General features: G+C 43.4%; 2 protein-coding genes across 9 annotated transcripts in view; both read right to left on the reverse strand.

The window, feature by feature from the left end:
* The window catches only part of LOC128418451 (coiled-coil domain-containing protein 175-like), a 36,003-nt gene extending 24,471 nt beyond the window's left edge, over positions 1-11,532 (reverse strand). The window contains exons 1-6 of one of the 5 annotated variants that reach the window (XM_053398337.1): positions 11,393-11,410; positions 6,935-7,106; positions 5,144-5,229; positions 4,460-4,571; positions 3,165-3,300; positions 1,858-2,086 (exon numbers count right to left, since the gene is read on the reverse strand). In XM_053398337.1, coding sequence (XP_053254312.1) covers positions 1,858-2,086; positions 3,165-3,300; positions 4,460-4,475 — 381 coding nt within the window. In that variant the 5' untranslated portion in view covers positions 4,476-4,571; positions 5,144-5,229; positions 6,935-7,106; positions 11,393-11,410. Of the gene's footprint in view, positions 1-1,857; positions 2,130-3,164; positions 3,301-4,459; positions 4,572-5,143; positions 5,230-6,934; positions 7,107-11,392 lie in introns of those variants that run through there. The other 4 variants (XM_053398246.1, XM_053398177.1, XM_053398422.1 and 1 more) reach the window with 4 other exon arrangements.
* A 3,925-nt stretch (positions 11,533-15,457) lies between these two features.
* Positions 15,458-18,761, reverse strand: part of RTN1 (reticulon 1) — a 143,823-nt gene continuing 140,519 nt past the window's right edge. For 3 of the 4 annotated variants that reach the window (XM_053397796.1, XM_053397715.1, XM_053398050.1), the window contains 2 exons: positions 18,606-18,664; positions 15,458-16,568 (listed from right to left, as the gene is read on the reverse strand). In XM_053397796.1, the coding sequence (XP_053253771.1) occupies positions 16,526-16,568; positions 18,606-18,664 (102 nt within the window). In that variant the 3' untranslated portion in view covers positions 15,458-16,525. The remainder of the gene's footprint in view (positions 16,569-18,605; positions 18,665-18,761) is intronic. The other variant, XM_053397871.1, reaches the window with a different exon arrangement.

Genomic DNA, 18,761 nt, shown 5'->3' on the forward strand with positions numbered 1-18,761 from the left:
GGAAGGGATCCCAAGGGTCATCTAGTCTAACCCCCCTGCAATGCAGGAATCTGAACTAAAGCCCATGGAACTGGCCGTCCTGGAACTGGTGAGTCAATTAAAACATGTAGCTTGATAAAAATCCATTCTGATACCAGAACTGTATCTCCATATTCTTCTGAGTAGAGACTGGTCTGAATGACTTATACAGTGGTACCTCTGGTTGCGAACGGGATCCATTCTGGAGGCCCGTTCGCAACATGAAAAGAATGCAATCTGCAGCGGCACATCTGTGCACGTGCAGGTTGCAATTCGCCACTTCTGCGCATGCGGCGAAACCCAGAGGTAACCCTTTCCGATACTTCTGGGTCACTGCGGGACATAACCTGAAATAACGTAACATGAAGCGGACATTACATGAGGTATGACTGTATACATTGGAAGATGAGCAGGTGAATGAACCTGCCATAGTGCTGACATTGGGGCAGAGCTGGTATCTGGGCCTGCTGCGGAACCTGATCCCTGCACCTGTGAACACTTATTGTAGACTTGGCCCTGGTCATGCACACAAGTTTTGTGCAGCATCCAAACAAACTCGTCCTCATCAAAATGCCACTGCATTCTATTTCCCATTTTTAAAATAGAAAATCAAAGTAGTAAATCCCACCCCGCAACCACAGAAATTGTAGAGAGCTGGATTAAAGGCGGGGAGGGGTGGCATTTTGATGAGGGCATCGTGTGAACGTGGGGGGGGGGGGAGGTTGCATGCACGTGTAGCACCAAGTCCACCATAAACTGCTGTGTGGAAATGCTCTGTATCTCTGGTATGTGGCTGTTGTTACTGGTGAGTAGCTGTTTTACGTTGCGGGGACTGTCTGTAAGCTAGTACAGGCCTAACACCTGAGACATGGGAGAGGGAAGCATGGTCTTAACTGGGAGCTGGTACCAAACTGTATGGGAAACAGCTGTAGTAGAAAAGCTAACCAACAAATTGAAACCAGCACGAGGACAAACAAAAGAGGACGCCTTCACCCTGGGGTGGCTTCCTTTTATTACAGCCCAACAAGACAACAACCTAACCCCTCTGACAGCATACAAATCGGTATGGCTAATGAGACCCAACAACCCCTCACGCCCAAAACACACAGACAAAACGCACTGCAAACAACTGAATGCAACCAACCATGCTCTAGACTCTCCAATCTCTTGCACCACCAACAAAAACAAATAGAGAAAGAAAGAACCTATCCACTTGACGCTGACACAAAACTCTGCATATACACTATGCAAAAGAATTAAAAATCATCATTCCCCCCTTTCTCTTTCTCTCTCCCCACTACCTCACAATGCCTATGAGAGCAGCGTCTCACACTGAATGTAACTGACCTGTAAAAAGGACTCTATGACTTGACAACAGAGACGTTATATGTCCCTTTGTTGTCCATGTAAATCTTTCAATAAAAACAATCAATAATAATAATAATAATGATAATGATAATGATAATGATAATAATAAAACTTAAACCCTATTAATGGTTAACCGCCAACCAGGGCAATTTGTTTCTTTATCATTGAGACAGTAGGTAGGGAGATAGGCCAGTAGGTAGGGAGATAGGCCAGTAGGTAGGGAGATAGGCCAGTAGGTAGGGAGATATGGCAAAGGGGCATAAAAACTACATAATGGCCTAACAAAAAGAATCATCCTTAAATTGTAATGTGCTTTCCACAAACTGCCCAAGCATTGCCTGTTTAACGTAACCCAGGTACCTGTTTGATTCTGTGGACAGCTGTGCTAATACTGGACCAGACAGCCCAATGTCTGATACCGTCCGAGCAAGGCAGCGCCTCTTTATGCAACTGCAATTCCAGAAAACATACCTGTGCATATAGCCACTCTTTCTTTGTTTTAAACTCAGAGGCCTCTTGAGCCATTATTTGCTTCAGCTCTTGGATGGCACTTTCTTGCCTGCCAATTTCTTCCTCCTCATATTTTTTCAAATTGTGAAGCTCATTTATCTCAATGTTGACCTTATGTTTCGCTTCCATCGTCTCGTTCAACAATTCAACAGCTTCTTCGTGCTCAGCCCACAACTCCATTTCCTCCTCGCTGTCAAAAGAATGGCATGGGATGTGTTGAGACATCAAGTTTGCTTCATGGTGACAGAGAACAGCAGAAACGTACCATCACTTGCCATCACCTTATTGCAACTTTATCTTATGCTATGCTATCCAGAAAAGGGCAAGAGAGTCTTATTGATTGATCAATTGAGGATAGGGCAGGGCTACAAGGAGCTGTATCCAATGCAGTATACATGCAAGGATGCTTAAGCAAAGAGAATGTGCTACTTCTTCTTTCCCACTGCAGCCCCCTAAGATGCCTCTTCTGAGGGTTAGGAACATCCAGAAAGACAGGCCCTGGGATACATGATAGATCTCTGCGCAAGCAGCTGCCACCTGATTCCCCTCACTTCACCCCTCCACCCAGTGAAACCTCCACCCCTCACCCCAGGCTTTTCCTGGGGGGCCCTTGACCCCCAGGAGTGGCTTTGCAAAGGACACAAGGTGTTGCAGTGGGAAGAGGGAATTGTGTGAGCATCATTGGACACAAGCCAATGGGCTGTAGGCAATGCAGCAATAGAGTGAATGTTCCGTTCACACATTTTTTTAAAAAAATAAATTTCTATACCACCCTTCATCTGAGGATCACAGGATGGTTTGCAATATAAAAACATAAAAGCAAAGTAACAACCAAAACAATACTCCACTGCAAGGATTCTCCTTGAACAATGGAACGTTCTCACCCACCCACACCCAGCATTCATCCTGAAACTGTTCTAGAGGTTTTCCCAACCCTCTGGAGAAGATTTGGGAACAGCACAAGGTACATGAAGGGGGGAGAGAGAGGGGGAAATCCGATTTCTCTAGTGCTAATCCTTGCACAAGCACAACTATTTAGTTGCATACCGCCCAATGTGTGTAAATAAGAGAGCAGCAGTTTTAGGTTAAACATTAAGACAGAGCTTATTAATAGCAGTTTTGTGATGGAACAACGTTATCTAGTCATGTTATAGAATCTCCTTTCTTGAGGGCTTTCAAGACACCTATCGGAGATACTTTCAGCACAGGACAATTTAGGCTGGACAATTTCCCAGTGCTATGATTTTGGTTGAACAAATCATGCCTACCACAGGTGAGCGTTTTGGTCTTTAGAGACAGTCTGCTTTGAATATGCTGATTCTATTGCAGTGGAGATCTCGTTTATGGACGTCTCAGTCTCATTTATCTTGATAAAACGATAGCGATGAGCAGCAGCCACGAGTTCTGGAACAAGAAATGTAAGACAGACTTACAAATACACACACCCATGTACACACACACACACACACACACACACACACACAGAATCATTAAAATTCCCTGAGTGGTGTTTCTGTCTGACTTCCCGGCTTTGTGTAGCCGCTCTGACACTCATCCCATGAGAGCAACATCAGGAAGTCTAAACTGTACACTCCCAAGAGATCAGGTAGCTACCTTTAAAGAGAGGCAATTGATAGGTGCACCTGGGGGAAAGAAGCCAGGGTCAGATGCAGATCCTGAATTCAAGGGCACATTCTAACCAGGCAAAACAGCTCAAAATGCGAAGCAGTGCCAGTGCGATAGAGTGGCCTGGAGGGCCAACTCTGGCTCCCAGACTTATTCTCCGTTAACTTGTCTGCTCCCCTCTTAAAGCCAATACAATGGCTTCTCCCTATGTACACGGGCCTACACATTCCTTTGCCTCTCCAGCATGAGGTTCCTGGGGCACCCCCCCCCCCGGGAGTCATGGTCCACCCCTGCTTTTCAAGGAATCCCACAGGGATTACAGTCCATGCACAGGGAAAACTTTCACAATTGATAAACAACGTACTTTGCATGCTGCCTCTGTGGGCATCCTGCTCTTCTCACAGCGCTAATCCTCCGTAATAATTATGCAACAAATTTCTTTGCGCTTCTTTTAGCCCCCTGAAGCAGTAAGTTTTTAAAACAAGGTGATTCAAAACCTAACGGAAAAAGAACTTTTTGCAACTGACCTCCTGCTGATCTAATATTTCATGTAACCTATTTGCATTCACTGATGGCTATATCAGGGATCCAGAAATGTGCAGAGCTTTAACACTAGAACTCATTATATATATTGGTTTTATCATTTTATTTATGCTATTTCAGTCACTTTATCTATGGGAAGGGAGGGGAAACAGATATATAAGAGAGTGTGTGTACACAGATAATTGCTTTCTTTTTTTATTTAAAGTATTATTATTGTCATGTCCCTGCTCCCTTGAGAAAAACAATATCCCATCTTCTGTGGTCCAAAGTTTAAATTCTGCCACTAAATTAAACTACCTAAGTTCAATCAGTCATGCTTTAAATGAATGGTTATACACACTATAAATAGATTATATCTGCTGCTACATGCTTTTATCCCATGACTCTGAAATACCTTCAAACTCCTTCATTACAAGCTCTGGGAACCCTTTGATTTGGACACGGAGATTGCTGTTTTTGATGGTCTCCTCTTCCCACAGTTCAATAGTATGTTTCCTCTCCTCTTCCTAAAACGGACACATGGCCGAAAAATGAAATTCAGCACGATACGCCTGCACTAATTTAAGTACCACTCCAGTTTTATTTGAGAGCAGACATACAGAAACCAGGATGGCTAGCTCTGGAAAGCACATTCATCATGGCACTGTCCATAGCTGGCAATGTTTCCGTTTTTTAAGGGAAATGCCCTTATTCCAAATAGGATTCCTCGCAAGAAAAGGGAAACGTTGACAGCTATGGTACTGTCCTGTGCGCAATATTATGCCTACTCTAGAGTAATAGAGGTATCCTGGACACAAGGCACTCAATGCCCTGGGTGCAGGATGGAACAGAATATCAGTTTCAAGGTACATGTACGGCTCTTGAAGATTGAAGATCTACCAGCAATGACCCTCTCTGATTGTTAAATTCTAGTAAAGCTGCAGAATGGTCTAGGGAGGCAGCTGACTGCATCCCAAATAACCAGCTGTAAATCCAAGGCAACTCATTTCATCAGGTCCAAGTTTGGTCATCAGAGAAATGCAGAGTTCCCTATTTTTTATGGGTCCCAAAGCTTTGCTTGTTTAAGTTCTGACATTACCAGTTTCTTGATGGATTTAATAGCATCTTCAAAGTGCTGCACAGTTTCCTTGTTGAACACAAGCCCTTCATTCTGAAGCTGTTTTTCTAAAGAAACAATTGGGGAAACAATAAAATCTTAAATTTTCGCAATATGCTGCAGCTTTCAGATTTACTTATTATTATATCCCACCCTTCATCTCATTCATGATCCCAGAGTGGGCAACAAAACATTACTAAATTGAACAATTTGCAAATTAACAGTAAACACAATACAAAATAGCAGCCAGCAATATTATTCAAAGCCTACTTGTCAATATCCAGCAGCAAATGTCAAAACCATCCCCAGCATTACAGCAGCAGCTCCACCCAGCAAAATATCCCCCATCAGTCCCCCCTAAAACTCAAGGAGAATTAAAATGTTTTCAATTGGCTCTTAAAGAGGGCCAAAGATGAAACCAATTGTATTTCAGAACCCTACTGGCCTGGCTTGCATGTCCCACTAATCCAAACTTTGTCATAGTGTGTGTGTGTGTGTGTGTGTGTGTGTGTGTGTGTGTGTGTGTGTTGGCTCCCAGAAAGGAGCTCACAGCTGCTTTACTTTGGCCTTTCCACTTTGCTGGCCCACTGAGCTAAGCTAAGTTTTGGCTGAGTGTCTTGTCCAAGCCTGGGCTCAGCTCTCTCTAAACTAACCCTATCCCTGTGACTTTAATCTGTTTTAACAGTTTTCAATTCTGAATTTTATACTGTTGTAACCCACCTGGGGTACCTGCTGGTAAAGGGCACATAATACATTTTATTAAATTAAAAATAATAACCACCACCAGCTGTAATTTCTCCATGGTTAAGTAATGCCAAAGGGAAGTAAATCTTGACAAACTAAAGGCGTAATGAAAGAATATAAACAAGCTAATGTAATACAAAAAAATGTTAATGTAATATAGTACCAATTAAAAATGAACAATATGGATCTCTAGCTGTATCCAAAGCAAAAAAATTAAAATCCAAACATGAAGAGTATAAATAAACCCAATATTCATAAACAGAACAAATGTGCCTCATTAAATATCACACAGCATGCAAAAAAATCAATAGACTATAAACAGTCAAAATCATAACAAACAAACAAACAAATTTCTTTCCAGTAGCACCTTAAAGACCAACTAAGTTAGTTCTTGGTATGAGCTTTCGTGTGCATGCACACTTCTTCAGATACACTTCTTCAGAAGTGTGCATGCACACGAAAGCTCATACCAAGAACTAACTTAGTTGGTCTTTAAGGTGCTACTGGAAAGAAATTTGTTTGTTTGTTTGTTTTGAGTATGGCAGACCAACACGGCTACCTTTCTGTAGTCAAAATCATGTTGACCTTGGTCTTCCTCAGTGGTCTCATGAACTCTGCTTGGTTAAAAAAGAAACTACAGCACAACAGATAATAAACTAAATGTTATTTGAGTTAATCGCAAAGTAGCATTACCAGTTAGAGCTATAAATGATAATGCTCATCGGGCCTTTGAGTATACCATATAAATGAATGTCACATTGTTCAATCTAGCTGGCACTCAAGGTTCTTCCAACCAAGGCAAGTTTTTTGAAAAAATAATCTGGCTAGTGAGCCTTGAAATTATGCTGCCTCAGACTGTTACCTGGGTCCTCACGTTAATTAAAAATGCTGTTCTAATTTGAAGACAGTGTGGCAATCTAGGATGTAGATTGCAAGACTTATGCATTAGATCAGCTGAAAGGAACAGATTTAGTTTTCTTTTGTCGGCTAAATATTATGTACCAATGAGCGCATCAAAAGGGAACTCACCTGCACTTAAGATTTACAGCTGTCTTGTGATGTTATGTCATCTCCTGCTATACTGACTGCAATAATCTGCTAAAGGTTCAATTCAGCACACTCTTTGATACCTTACATTTCACTGTCAGGGCTGGTGGCCCAGAGGCAAACATTCAAAAGGAAGAAGGCAGTCAATGAGGAGCTGTAAACCAGAATCAGAAGCTTTAAAGGGCCAGATGAAACTCTTAGTGATTCTACACAACAGCAGTTCCCTTATGGAGAGGGAGCTGCAATACCACCTTCTGGCCATTGGTGGTGATGGCGCTGCAGAGCAGCAGAGATCAGAGACATCGTTCTTTCCGTCTGCAATGCAGTGCAGAGAATAAAGGGCCAAAATTAAATTCACATAATTATGCAGCATACAGCCACATATCATTTCCTTAAATAATTGCAAGCATAGGAGAGATTGAGTCTTACTGGGAAGGAAAAGCACAGGGAGAAGAAGGCTTAAGTCTTCAGTTTCCTTATCCTGCCTTCCCATTAAAAACCGGGCTCTTAATTATTTACGGAAAAACCTCACACTGTGTAATTAAGTGAATATATAGTTTGGCCCTTAGATGTCTGGGCTCCACCATCATACTGCCAGTCCAAGAATCCCAGCACCTTATCAAACCTAGAATAGGTGACAAAAGGGCAGCCTTGTTATTCATGTACAAAGTGTTGCAAGCCCTATTTAGCAAGTTCTTTCTATCAGCTTTCCTGAGCCAGCTTCCATTTTTCAGTGATATCATCCTAACAGCGTTCAACATATTTCCAAGCAGTTCTGAATGACAGAAATCTATTTCGTCTCTCTCGTGAGAAGAAAACACAACAAAAACAACCATAAAGATTCACAGCCTCCAACTTTTGAAATGAGCCTTGCAATATATTCCCAGAAAAGTCCAGTCTGGTGAAATCTCCACTAGCTATAATTAAAAGCTACTACAAATTGTTGGCATCTGTTGCACAGAAGCTGCATCATCAACTATCCATTCTTCCTAGAGCAGACCTCTAATCTGGATTTGGTATGCTCCGGACGTGAGATTTGTGTACCCGAAGATGTTTTTGTACAGCTGGCATTACTCTTACTTACTTTGGAGCAATAATGGCAGGGTTTAGCAACAAGATTGTGGTACTTCTTTTAATAGCATTATTATTAATAGCATAGTTATTAATAGCATACTTATTCCGAGGGGGGATAATAATTCCTTAAGGTTTTTAATTATGTTTTTAATACAAATTTGGATTCTCAAAGTTTTCAGCGCTTGTTGTTTTAAATAGTATTACAACCACCTTGTTAATGTGCACAGGGAACCTCAGGACATGTCAAAAATATTCCTTTGCTTGTGATTTTGAATAATTTTGAGGTCAACTGAGCACTTTCCTGTCACTTTCCTTATTGCAAAAGGTCCAATTTTGGAAGGAAGTGAGCTTGTTGTAGCAGACCTCCAAACCAACTTTAGCGATGCAGCTTGAATTCACTGCTATGTGTCTAAGGCAAGCTTTACCTACTACGGAAGTAAAAAATGCAGAAGATTTAGGGCAGTTCCAAATGGTTTCTATTTTGGGGTGGGAGATTCAATCACATTCCAGAAAATTTAGGTTGGGCAATTAAAACAGATTTGGAGAGCTGGCTCATCAAACCCGCTTCCCCAAAGTGAAAAGGAAAAATGAAGCGGGGCAGGGGTGACACTTTATTTATGGAACTTCGTCTAATCTCCCCACTTGCAAACAAATAAAAAAAACCTGGCTCAATAAAAACATGTCAGCTTCACCTAACCTCCCTGCAATGAACGCTCAATAAGCAGGACATGGGAAAGCGCCCTTGATTTAACTTTCTGCATCAAGAGTGCTCTTAAAAACACAGCAGCTAGCAGGACTAATAAGGGCGAAAAGGACAATCAAAAAGGGGCTAAGCTTCTGTATTTTTCTTACACCACAAAGCACAGAGGTTGGGTGGCCATCTGTCAGGGGTGCTTTCATTGAGATTCCTGCGTTGCAGGGGGGTCAGACTAGTAGACTTTCAGGATCCCTTCCAATTTCTATGATTTATGTGGAAATTACTCAATCATGGGCTGCCCTACGTCTGGAATTTCCCAGACATAGCTGGGATTCGGCCATCGGAAACCCTCTAGGCGGGAAATTGCAGAAGTGTTTGCGAAAATCCGGATGTATGGCAACCCGTGTAGATTTCGGCAAATTTTTGTATCTCGATTTTCACTTTTTGAACGTGGCAGCCCTTTTATGACTGGGTACTTCTCGATGTGTGTTGGGCTGGACTAGATGACAGGAACATTTCGTACAAAGATTACCATAATAAAGGACAAAAGTGGTAAGGACCTAACAGAAGCAGAAGACATCAAGAAGAGGTGGCAAGAATACACAGAGGAATTATACCAGAAAGATATGGATGTCTCGTACACCCCAGGTAGTGTGGTTGCTGACCTTGAGCCAGACATCCTGGAAAGTGAAGTCAAATGGGCCTTAGAAAGCACTGCAAATAACAAGGCCAGTGGAAGTGATGGTATTCCAGCTGAACTATTTAAAATTTTAGAAGATGATGCTGTTAAGGTGCTACACTCAATATGCCAGCAAATTTGGAAAACTCAGCAGTGGCCAGAAGATTGGAGAAGATCAGTCTACATCCCAATCCCAAAGAAGGGCAGTGCCAAAGAATGCTCCAACTACCGCACAATTGCACTCATTTCACACGCTAGCAAGGTTATGCTTAAAATTCTACAAGGAAGGCTCAAACAGTATGTGGATCGAGAACTCCCAGAAGTGCAAGCTGGATTTAGAAGAGGCAGAGGAACCAGAGACCAAATTGCAAACATGCGCTGGATTATGGAGAAAGCTAGAGAGTTCCAGAAAGACATCTACTTCTGCTTCATTGACTATGCAAAAGCCTTTGACTGTGTCGACCACAGCAAACTATGGCAAGTTCTTAAAGAAATGGGAGTGCCTGATCACCTCATCTGTCTCCTGAGAAATCTCTATGTGGGACAAGAAGCTACAGTTAGAACTGGATATGGAACAACTGATTGGTTCAAAATTGGGAAAGGCGTACGACAAGGCTGTATTTTGTCTCCCTGCTTATTTAATTTATACGCAGAATACATCATGCGAAAGGCTGGGCTGGATGAATCCCAAACTGGAATTAAGATTGCCGGAAGAAATATCAACAACCTCAGATATGCAGATGACACAACCTTGATGGCAGAAAGTGAGGAGGAATTAAAGAACCTTTTAATGAGGGTGAAAGAGGAGAGCGCAAAATATGGTCTGAGGCTCAACATCAAAAAAACGAAGATCATGGCCACTGGGCCCATCACCTCCTGGCAAATAGAAGGGGAAGAAATGGAGGCAGTGAGAGATTTTACTTTCTTGGGCTCCATGATCACTGCAGATGGTGACAGCAGCCACGAAATTAAAAGACGCCTGCTTCTTGGGAGAAGGGCAATGACAGGCCTAGACAGCATCTTGAGAAGTAGAGACGTCACCTTGCCAACAAAGGTCCGTATAGTTAAAGCCATGGTTTTCCCAGTAGTGATGTATGGAAGTGAGAGCTGGACCATAAAGAAGGCTGATCGCCGAAGAATTGATGCTTTTGAATTATGGTGCTGGAGAAGACTCTTGAGAGTCCCATGGACTGCAAGAAGATCAAACGCATCCATTCTTAATGAAATCAGCCCTGAGTGCTCACTGGAAGGACAGATCGTGAAGCTGAGGCTCCAGTACTTTGGCCACCTCATGAGAAGAGAAGACTCCCTGGAGAAGACACTGATGCTGGGAAAGATGGAGGGCACAAGGAGAAGGGGACGGCAGAGGATGAGATGGTTGGATAGTGTTCTCGAAGCCACAAACATGAGTCTGACCAAACTGCGGGAGGTAGTGGAGGACAGAGGTGCCTGGCGTGCTCTGGTCCATGGGGTCACGAAGAGTCGGACACGACTAAACGACTAAACAACAACAACAGATGACCCTGGAGGGTCCCTGCCAATTCTACACTCCTATTATTCTACTTATGGTTTATGACTACTTGGCTATGTTTCATAATAATAATAATAATAATTATTATTATTATTATTATTATTATTATTATTATTATTATTATTAATACCCCACCCATCTGGCTGGCAAGTCGCCTTGAGCATTGCTCTAACCATAGGAAGGCGGCGTTCAGATTAAATGATGGCGAGATCTAAATTTAATATAGATAGATAGATAGATAGATAGATAGATAGATAGACAGACAGACAGACAGACAGACAGACAGTGGGCTGGACGCGGGGAAGAATAATGTCTCCCCACTCCAGCTCAGAGAGCAGCACCAGCTGTGCGCCAAAATAAGCCAAAATTGGGGGTTCCCCTCATTCTCCCCCCCAAAAAAAACCCTGATCCCTGTGAAGGAAACTGCTCCCGCGGCGCGGAGGAGGGAAAACAGCTCACCCACGCTGCCCAAGTGGCCCAGAGCTATCGCTGCCGCCGTGGACTCGGGTCGGGTGCAGGGCGGAGGCCGCGGATCCATCGCGGCTGAAAGCCAGGCTAGGCCGCGCGGTTGCCACGGCAACGGGGCGAAAGGCGGCCTAGTGCGCGGGCCGCGATCCTGCGCGCGCCTGCCTGGGAGCAAGAACCATGGAAGCCGGTGGGGTTTGCCTCTGAGGAGGCGTGCAGGGAGCTGCGCTGTTTGCAGGGGCCGGGCAGCAACACCGCAGACGCTTCAAATGCGCTGCCCGTGCTTTAAAAACAACGAACAGAACCGCCTCCCCTATTTTTGTTTGTTTGTGGCTTTCATTGATTTTGTTTTAAGAGAGGTGCTTTTAAAATTAATAATAATAGTAGTAATAAAAGTAATAATAATTTATCTATACCCCGCCCATCTGTCTGGGTTTCCCCAGCCACTCTGGGCAGCTCCCAACAGATTATTAAAAACATGATAAAACATTCAGCATTAAAAACTTCCCTAAACAGCGTGTGCACTTGCATGTTCGATAATGAGCCTACCTTCCCTTCCCTGTTTAATGATCACGTCTAACTAATCATTACATCCTAAGTACAATGAATTGATCATTATTAGCGCCCCCCTTTCAGTTCACATGACGACTGACGTAGAAGGGGAAAGAAAATTTAAATTATTTGTTTGTTTCATAAAATGTATACACCGCCAGATTGTAAAAAGGAGAAAAAAGAGAAAGAAAAACAACCACCCTCAAAGCGGTTTGTTTAAAAGCAATATGAAAAGGTCCTGAAACTATGCGTGGCGTTTTACCTGTGCAGGGCAAAACTATTTGATAAAAAAACACTTGTGGTTTATCCTACAGACTCTTCTGGCCCCAAGACAACACTCCTCTCCACAATGTTTTCCTTGCAATATGTGGCTTCCTCCCCCCCCCCCGAGTTTCTTTCTCATCTTTTTAAATATATTTTTTATTAAAGATTTTCTTGAATTACAAAAATACAGTGTAACAACGCAGCATAAGCTGGTGCATGGGGTTCTGTGTGTACAAATGCGAAAATATGTAGCATCCGAGCTGCTAGCTTCTTGAATTATGCTCAAGAACCATGAAAATTGAAATACAACTTTCCGTGATGTATTTCCCCCTCGGAGCTGCTCCAGACTCGAGTTTCACTGCAGGTATATATATTCTGCAGCATCTACTTGATGGTGGAGTTATTCTGCTTTTTTAATTGTTCTGCAGTGCTCTCCCAAGGCTACCACATTATTGCTGTCTGGAGGGACTATAGCACAACAAAGGTGGGGAAACCTCCCCCCCCAAAAAAAAGATCAATTGTGGTTTGAAAAGCTACAGGATTCAGAAAAGAAGTTACAGGATATTCACTGAAACAGCAAGACCACTCTAAAACTTCTGCAGGTGGAAATAGTATTGAAATTGCAGATGGCTACCCTGAAATGTCATGTGCACAAATTATCATGAACAGACAATATAAAGAATGGAGAAGTCAGTAGAGGGACATTTCTGGTTGATTATAAGCATAACAGTTCAAGAGAAGTCACTATGAGTTCTTCATGTGCAGTGCAAATCCAGCTTCATAAATTGCCTTATAGATTTACAGTACATCCCTGCAAGTCAAATGCTGGATCAGCCATCAGCTTTACTCTTCTCTTTATATGTACTAGGTGGGATATCTGCCTTTTCGTTTTTTTAAAGCAGCATGTATACAGTTACTGTATACTCCCATCCTCCTTCCCCATCACAAAACATCTTTTCAAAAAAAGTTTCAGAATTGTTTCAGAGATTAGAAGAGATAGGTGTATGGTGGCATCATTAGCTAGTTGCTAATAAACACTGCCCACAAACACCTCCCCACCCCCTGCTTCTTGATGTAAATTAGCCATCTGGAAAACTTGCAGGATGTGTTTTGTAGAGCTCATCCTGGGGCAGAAAAGAAACATGTTTGCATGTGACACCGTGATTGCATTCATACCCACAACAAAGATATAAAGCACACGGCGTCCCTCAAAAAATTCTGAAGACTGTAATATGTTACGGGTGCTGGGAATTGTAACCATTTTCAAACCACCATTGTCCCAGTCCTAAAAAAAATTCTTATATGTATCTTCAGCATTGAACACATCTGGAGATGGAGAAACTAGGCAGCCAAACAGAGTGATCTTCAGCGAGGCATGCAGAGAATATACCTTTCCCTACTCTTAGCGGGCCAAAATAATCTGTCTCTTTGCTTCCAGGAGTTCAATATACCCAAATTGCTCCCTGCTTGACTGTGTTGGCTGGTTCCCATTGGGACTGGCAAGGCAGAAGACAGGGAAATCAACAGGAGGTGGAGACAGAGCTATTGAGAGCGGAGGCACCTAATTCCAATTCCCCACTGGTACCATTCTCTCCCCTGTTAAATTCTTCAAGGGAAACCCAGCCAAGGCCACCACATGAACTGGATTGTAAATTAAAAGGCAGGAGTACAGAGGCTGGTTGAGGGCAGATTGAGGTTGCTGCAGTGGTGCTCCATTTTTACTAATGGACCAGCCCCCCCCCCCGGTACTTGCCACACTTTCCACACTTTCCATCGGAGCGAGATCCTTACTACAAACTGTACAAACCATTCAGAAACAAACGCTCCTAAAGCGTTGAATCTGGGTGAGATCTTTATTTGGTATGGGGGGAATACATTCAGAGGAGGAAGTAGGTAGATATTCAGTCTTCTGGCAAAGCTCTAGGGATAAATCAGGCCATGTTTGGCATTGGATTTGATACAGGGGAGGAGCCATATAAATGCTCCATTGTGAGAAGAGCCTTAACAAGTGTAAGACTTCCCTCAGAATCTCCTGGTTCCTTCTGCTCCATTTCCAGTCTTCCCTGTACTTAAATGAACCATAAGTTGCCACTTCATTGCAGCCAAAAAACCCTCCAGAACTATTTGGCTATATTGAGCCATGCAGAATGTACAATGTTTCCAGGCAATTTAATGGTAGTGACTGCAGGTACGATCCTGGAGTCCAAGATCGTTTTGAAACAGGCTGTCTTGGGGATTGGAAGCAAAAGCATAGTGAGTTCCTAGGACTCTGGGAGCCTGCACTGATTCTGCCTTGAGTGCTCTCACGGACTGCCTTTGCACATAACACTAAACCATAGTTTAGTGCCGCAAAAGTGAGCCTCCATGAGCAAGCCCTCAGCTTGTGCATTGCCTTCTCCTTGTGCGCAGGACTTCAGCTGAGTTTAGTTTGATTTTAAATAATCTTGACACAGTGTTATGTATTAGTCGGGTGTAACAGTGGTCAGTTGTTAAACATGTCAACTGCAAACCATGGTTTAACTACTGCTTGTTTTAAACCAGGATGCCTGGTTCTACTTCATGCTGAGATTATTTGAAAAGCAGAATTAAACTTGGCAGAAGTCTGTATCTTGACCGCATAGGAGGGGGAGAAATGGAGCACATGAGCCAGAGGTTCAAGCTCATAGAGGCTCATCTCTGGAGCACTAAGCCATAGTTTAACAATTCATGCAAACCAGGCCACTATTTATGGTAGCTGCTGGCACTGTTTATAGTATCCTTACCACCGCTTCCTATACAACAGAAAACTGATTTTTCTGAAAGATATTATCCAGTTCCAGTGCTGCCAAGATGAACTTCTAGCCTGCTGAGGCTATTGAAGAGCCATTTCTCAGAGAGAACCTAAGCAGTGTCAGCAGCAGTGATGTGAAATGGAAGGCAATGCTGCAGAGTCATATTATTATGAGGACCTTTTGCTACATACGCAGTATAAAACTGTACGCAGTATGAAACAGGATGATAGCTGTGATTAAAATGGCAAAGAGGACCTCTTTTTTTTAACATTTAGTAACATTTATTTCTGCATTCGGTATCAAGTACATAAGTGCAAATATTCAGAGTCCATAATTAAGTCCTACAGAGAACGTCATACAAATTTGTGATACATGTTACAAGCCGGAAGTCTTCAATTCCCATACATGTTGATCAGCCTGTTGATCCCTTAAGAACAAAAAAAAAAGTACTGGGTGGGTTGGTTTTGCTTGATTCTTCTTTTTTTTTCCTTTTAGAGAGTTATACAAAACGGCTTATACCATATCATTACCGGTTTCTCTTTCGTTTTTCATTACTTGTGCTGGAAAAAACACAACAACACTTAAGGACGTCTGTCTACGATTCTAGATAAGTTAGTAAAGATAAACTCAACCAGCAAACCCAGTGGACATAGAAGCAAAACCGCATCAGTGCACTAAGCAGGAAAGCCCTAGCGACATGTAACATTAAAAGTTATCGAAGCAATGCCAATAGGAGGAGGAGGAGGAAGAAGAAGAAGTAGTAAGAGAAGCACTAGGAAATAAAAAATAGAAAGTTCAATAGTATTTTTAGGCTCTCACCATCATGCACTTGAGAAGCAACACAAGAACCACACTTAGAACACTTTTTCTCTTTACTATACTTTAGTGCTTGACACACGTGATTGCAAATAGTCTAAGAGAGAAGAGAAACAGCAGGAGAGGAGAAAAAAACAGCTGCTTCGTTGTTTCACATCTCTGAGATCATGGTGTTTGAAAGAGAGAGAGGGGTGAAGGCAGATGTACCATGTTTAGAGCCCTCCGACGGGCACCTCAGCTGCGTTTAGTCCAAACGTCCCTTTCCTTTCCAGGGTCGAGCTCTGGGTGGAATAGAGTTCTGCAATTCTGAAGCGGGAGTTGGCTGTGGACAGTGCCGATTGGCTGGCTCCCTATGACGTCACCCAGACACTCGTCCCTCCCCATCCCCGGAGTACTTCTGCACTTAAAAAACAACAACAACCCAAAAGTGCCTGAAAATTCAAGTGAAGTTCTCGTTTTTATTTTTAAAAAGAAAAAGCTGGACAGCCAACCTGAAGCAACAGGCTGGGGCAGGAGAGACAGACAGCCAATTCACTCGCACTGCAGCTGAGGGACACTCTGTATGCAATCTTTCTATTTTATGTCTGCCTTCACCCAGAGAGAGAGAGAAAGAGAGAGAAAGAGACGAACAATAAATTATAAGTAAAAAGTAAGAACAGAGCTGTTTTCATCCCAGACTCCCTCATCATTCACGCCTGTAGGTGAGGAATTCTTGCTGCTGTTTCTACTCAGCCTTCCTCTTTGCGCCTGGGATTTTTGCTTGGATCCTAGAGATGAAAAGGAGAGATTAAAAAGAGAGAATTAAACACTGATTCAGGCAAGCCGCTCCACAGCGTGTTTCATTTTCTCTGCTAGACAGCGCTCATATGGTACAGCTCCTTTCACTTAGAAACGTTTTCAGCTAGGCTGCGCTCACTGCATGAAAAAGAGGCAGTCTCTTTTTGTATCTTCCTTTCTATTTAACCTAATTTGTACACCGATTAATTGCAGGAACCTCTCAGTGGTTTGCGTAAAACATCAAAGGTGCTTTAAAATGATTAATAAAAGTCAGAAGTTAAAAAGAAGTTGACTGAAAATATTTAAATACAAATAAAGCCAGCAGTTAAAATATCCCCCCCTCCCCCTACACACAGAAATGTGCATGTCAACTTTGCATACTTGGGTAGTCTTGCTTAAACAAAAACACTATTACCAGGTGCCAAAAATAGGACAGTGGTTTGCCTGATTAAATCTCTCAAAGCCCCTCACCGCAGGCCCAGTGAAAAGCTCCACAGAGATTTGGAGAGACCAGATCAGGGCATGAAAAAGCTAAGCAAGTGTGTTTGGCCAGGACTGGAATTCACATTAAAGAGGAGTCTGATTCTGCCTTTTAAAAATCCTGACATGCCCATTTCAAAAAAGCTGCCTTGATAGGCAGGGAAGGAGGCTCCGTGTAGGATTTGCAATGCAGAATCACAGAGGGGAGGAACCCTTTTTTTCCATAGCTGATATAAATAAATTGGTATTGTTAATATTCTTTTGATTTCTTACCCTGACCTTCATCGTAAGGTCCCAGGGCAGGTTACAACAAGATAAAGAAAGGCAATATTAAAATCAGTTAAAACAATTTACACCAGAAGAATTGGGGTTTGTGTTTGTGTGAGAGGTGTCAAATGCCAGGGTAAAGAGATATGTCTTCAGAATAGTGCAAAAGCTGTACAATGAAGGTGCCAGACAGACCACGGCAGGGCGGGATTTCCACAGCTTAGGGCTGGCCTAGCAAATCCCATCTCCCTGGCTGCCTCTCCCAAAATGTCCAAGGGCAGTGGAACTAACAATATGTTCTCTCTGCTGATCTGAACCCTCCATAAGGTTTGTGGGGAAGAAGGCGGTCTCTTGCAATACGAGAATCTTCCCTAACAACAGAAAGGGAGAGGATCAGGCAAGATCAATCCTTTGTAAGATTCTGCAACCTGAAAAATACAGTGGTGCCTTGCAAGACGAACGCCTCGCAAAACGAAAAACTCGCAAGACGAAAGAGTTTTCCGTTTTTGAGTCGTTCCGCAAGACGAATTTCCCTATGGGCTTGCTTCGCAAGAAGAAAGCCCATAGGGAAATCTCCGCCGGCCTTCAGAAGAGGTCCTGGACCTCTTCTGAAGGCCGGCGGGGGGCAAAAGTCTTTGCTCCCCCTGCCTGCCTTCCCGAGACAGCGGAGACTTCTCCGCTGTCCTGGGGCGATCTGAAAATGCTGGCGGGTGGCAGCGAAGGCTTCGCTGCCGCCCGCCAGCATTTTAAAAGCCCCCGGGACAGCGGAGAAGTCTCCGCTGTCCCGGGGGCTTTTAAAATGCTGGCAGTCGGGAGGAAAGCCCTCCTGTCCCCGGAGCTTGCGGGGTGGGAGGTGGGGAGAAGGGCTTTTCTTCCCACCGCCAGCCTTCAGAACAGCCTTCTGAAGGCTGGCAGTGGGAAGAAAAGCCCTTGTCCCCTCCCCCCAGCCTTCAGAAGAGGTCGGGGGACAGACTGTCCCCGGACCTGGTCTGAAGGTGGTTTCCATAGGAACGCATTGATTGATTTTCAGTGCATTCCTATGGGAAACCATGCTTCGCAAGACGAAAAACTCGCAAGAAGAAAAAACTTGCGGAACGAATTAATTTCGTCTTGCGAGGCACCACTGTATATAACTGTGAGGAGTACAATTGGAGAGGCGAGCTGCAGGCTGTTTGTGGACACCCCCAAGGGAAGCTTTGACCCTTCTGCCCTGAACCATCCCTACTGTATAGTTGTCAGTAACTTGACCCACTAGGAAAACATTGCATTAGGAGACTCACTTTGCCACGATGGTATTTATGTGGGTCCTCACAAGCCCCAAGTATTGGTCAATCTGTGCCTGAAAAGAGAGGAGGATGGGGGAGAGAAATCAGTGAGGCATCAACATGTAAGAATCACAGAAGAGTTGGAAGGGACCCTGGGGAATCATCAGGAAG

This window comes from Podarcis raffonei, chromosome 1 (genome assembly GCF_027172205.1).
Source record: "Podarcis raffonei isolate rPodRaf1 chromosome 1, rPodRaf1.pri, whole genome shotgun sequence".
Taxonomy (NCBI): domain Eukaryota; kingdom Metazoa; phylum Chordata; class Lepidosauria; order Squamata; family Lacertidae; genus Podarcis; species Podarcis raffonei.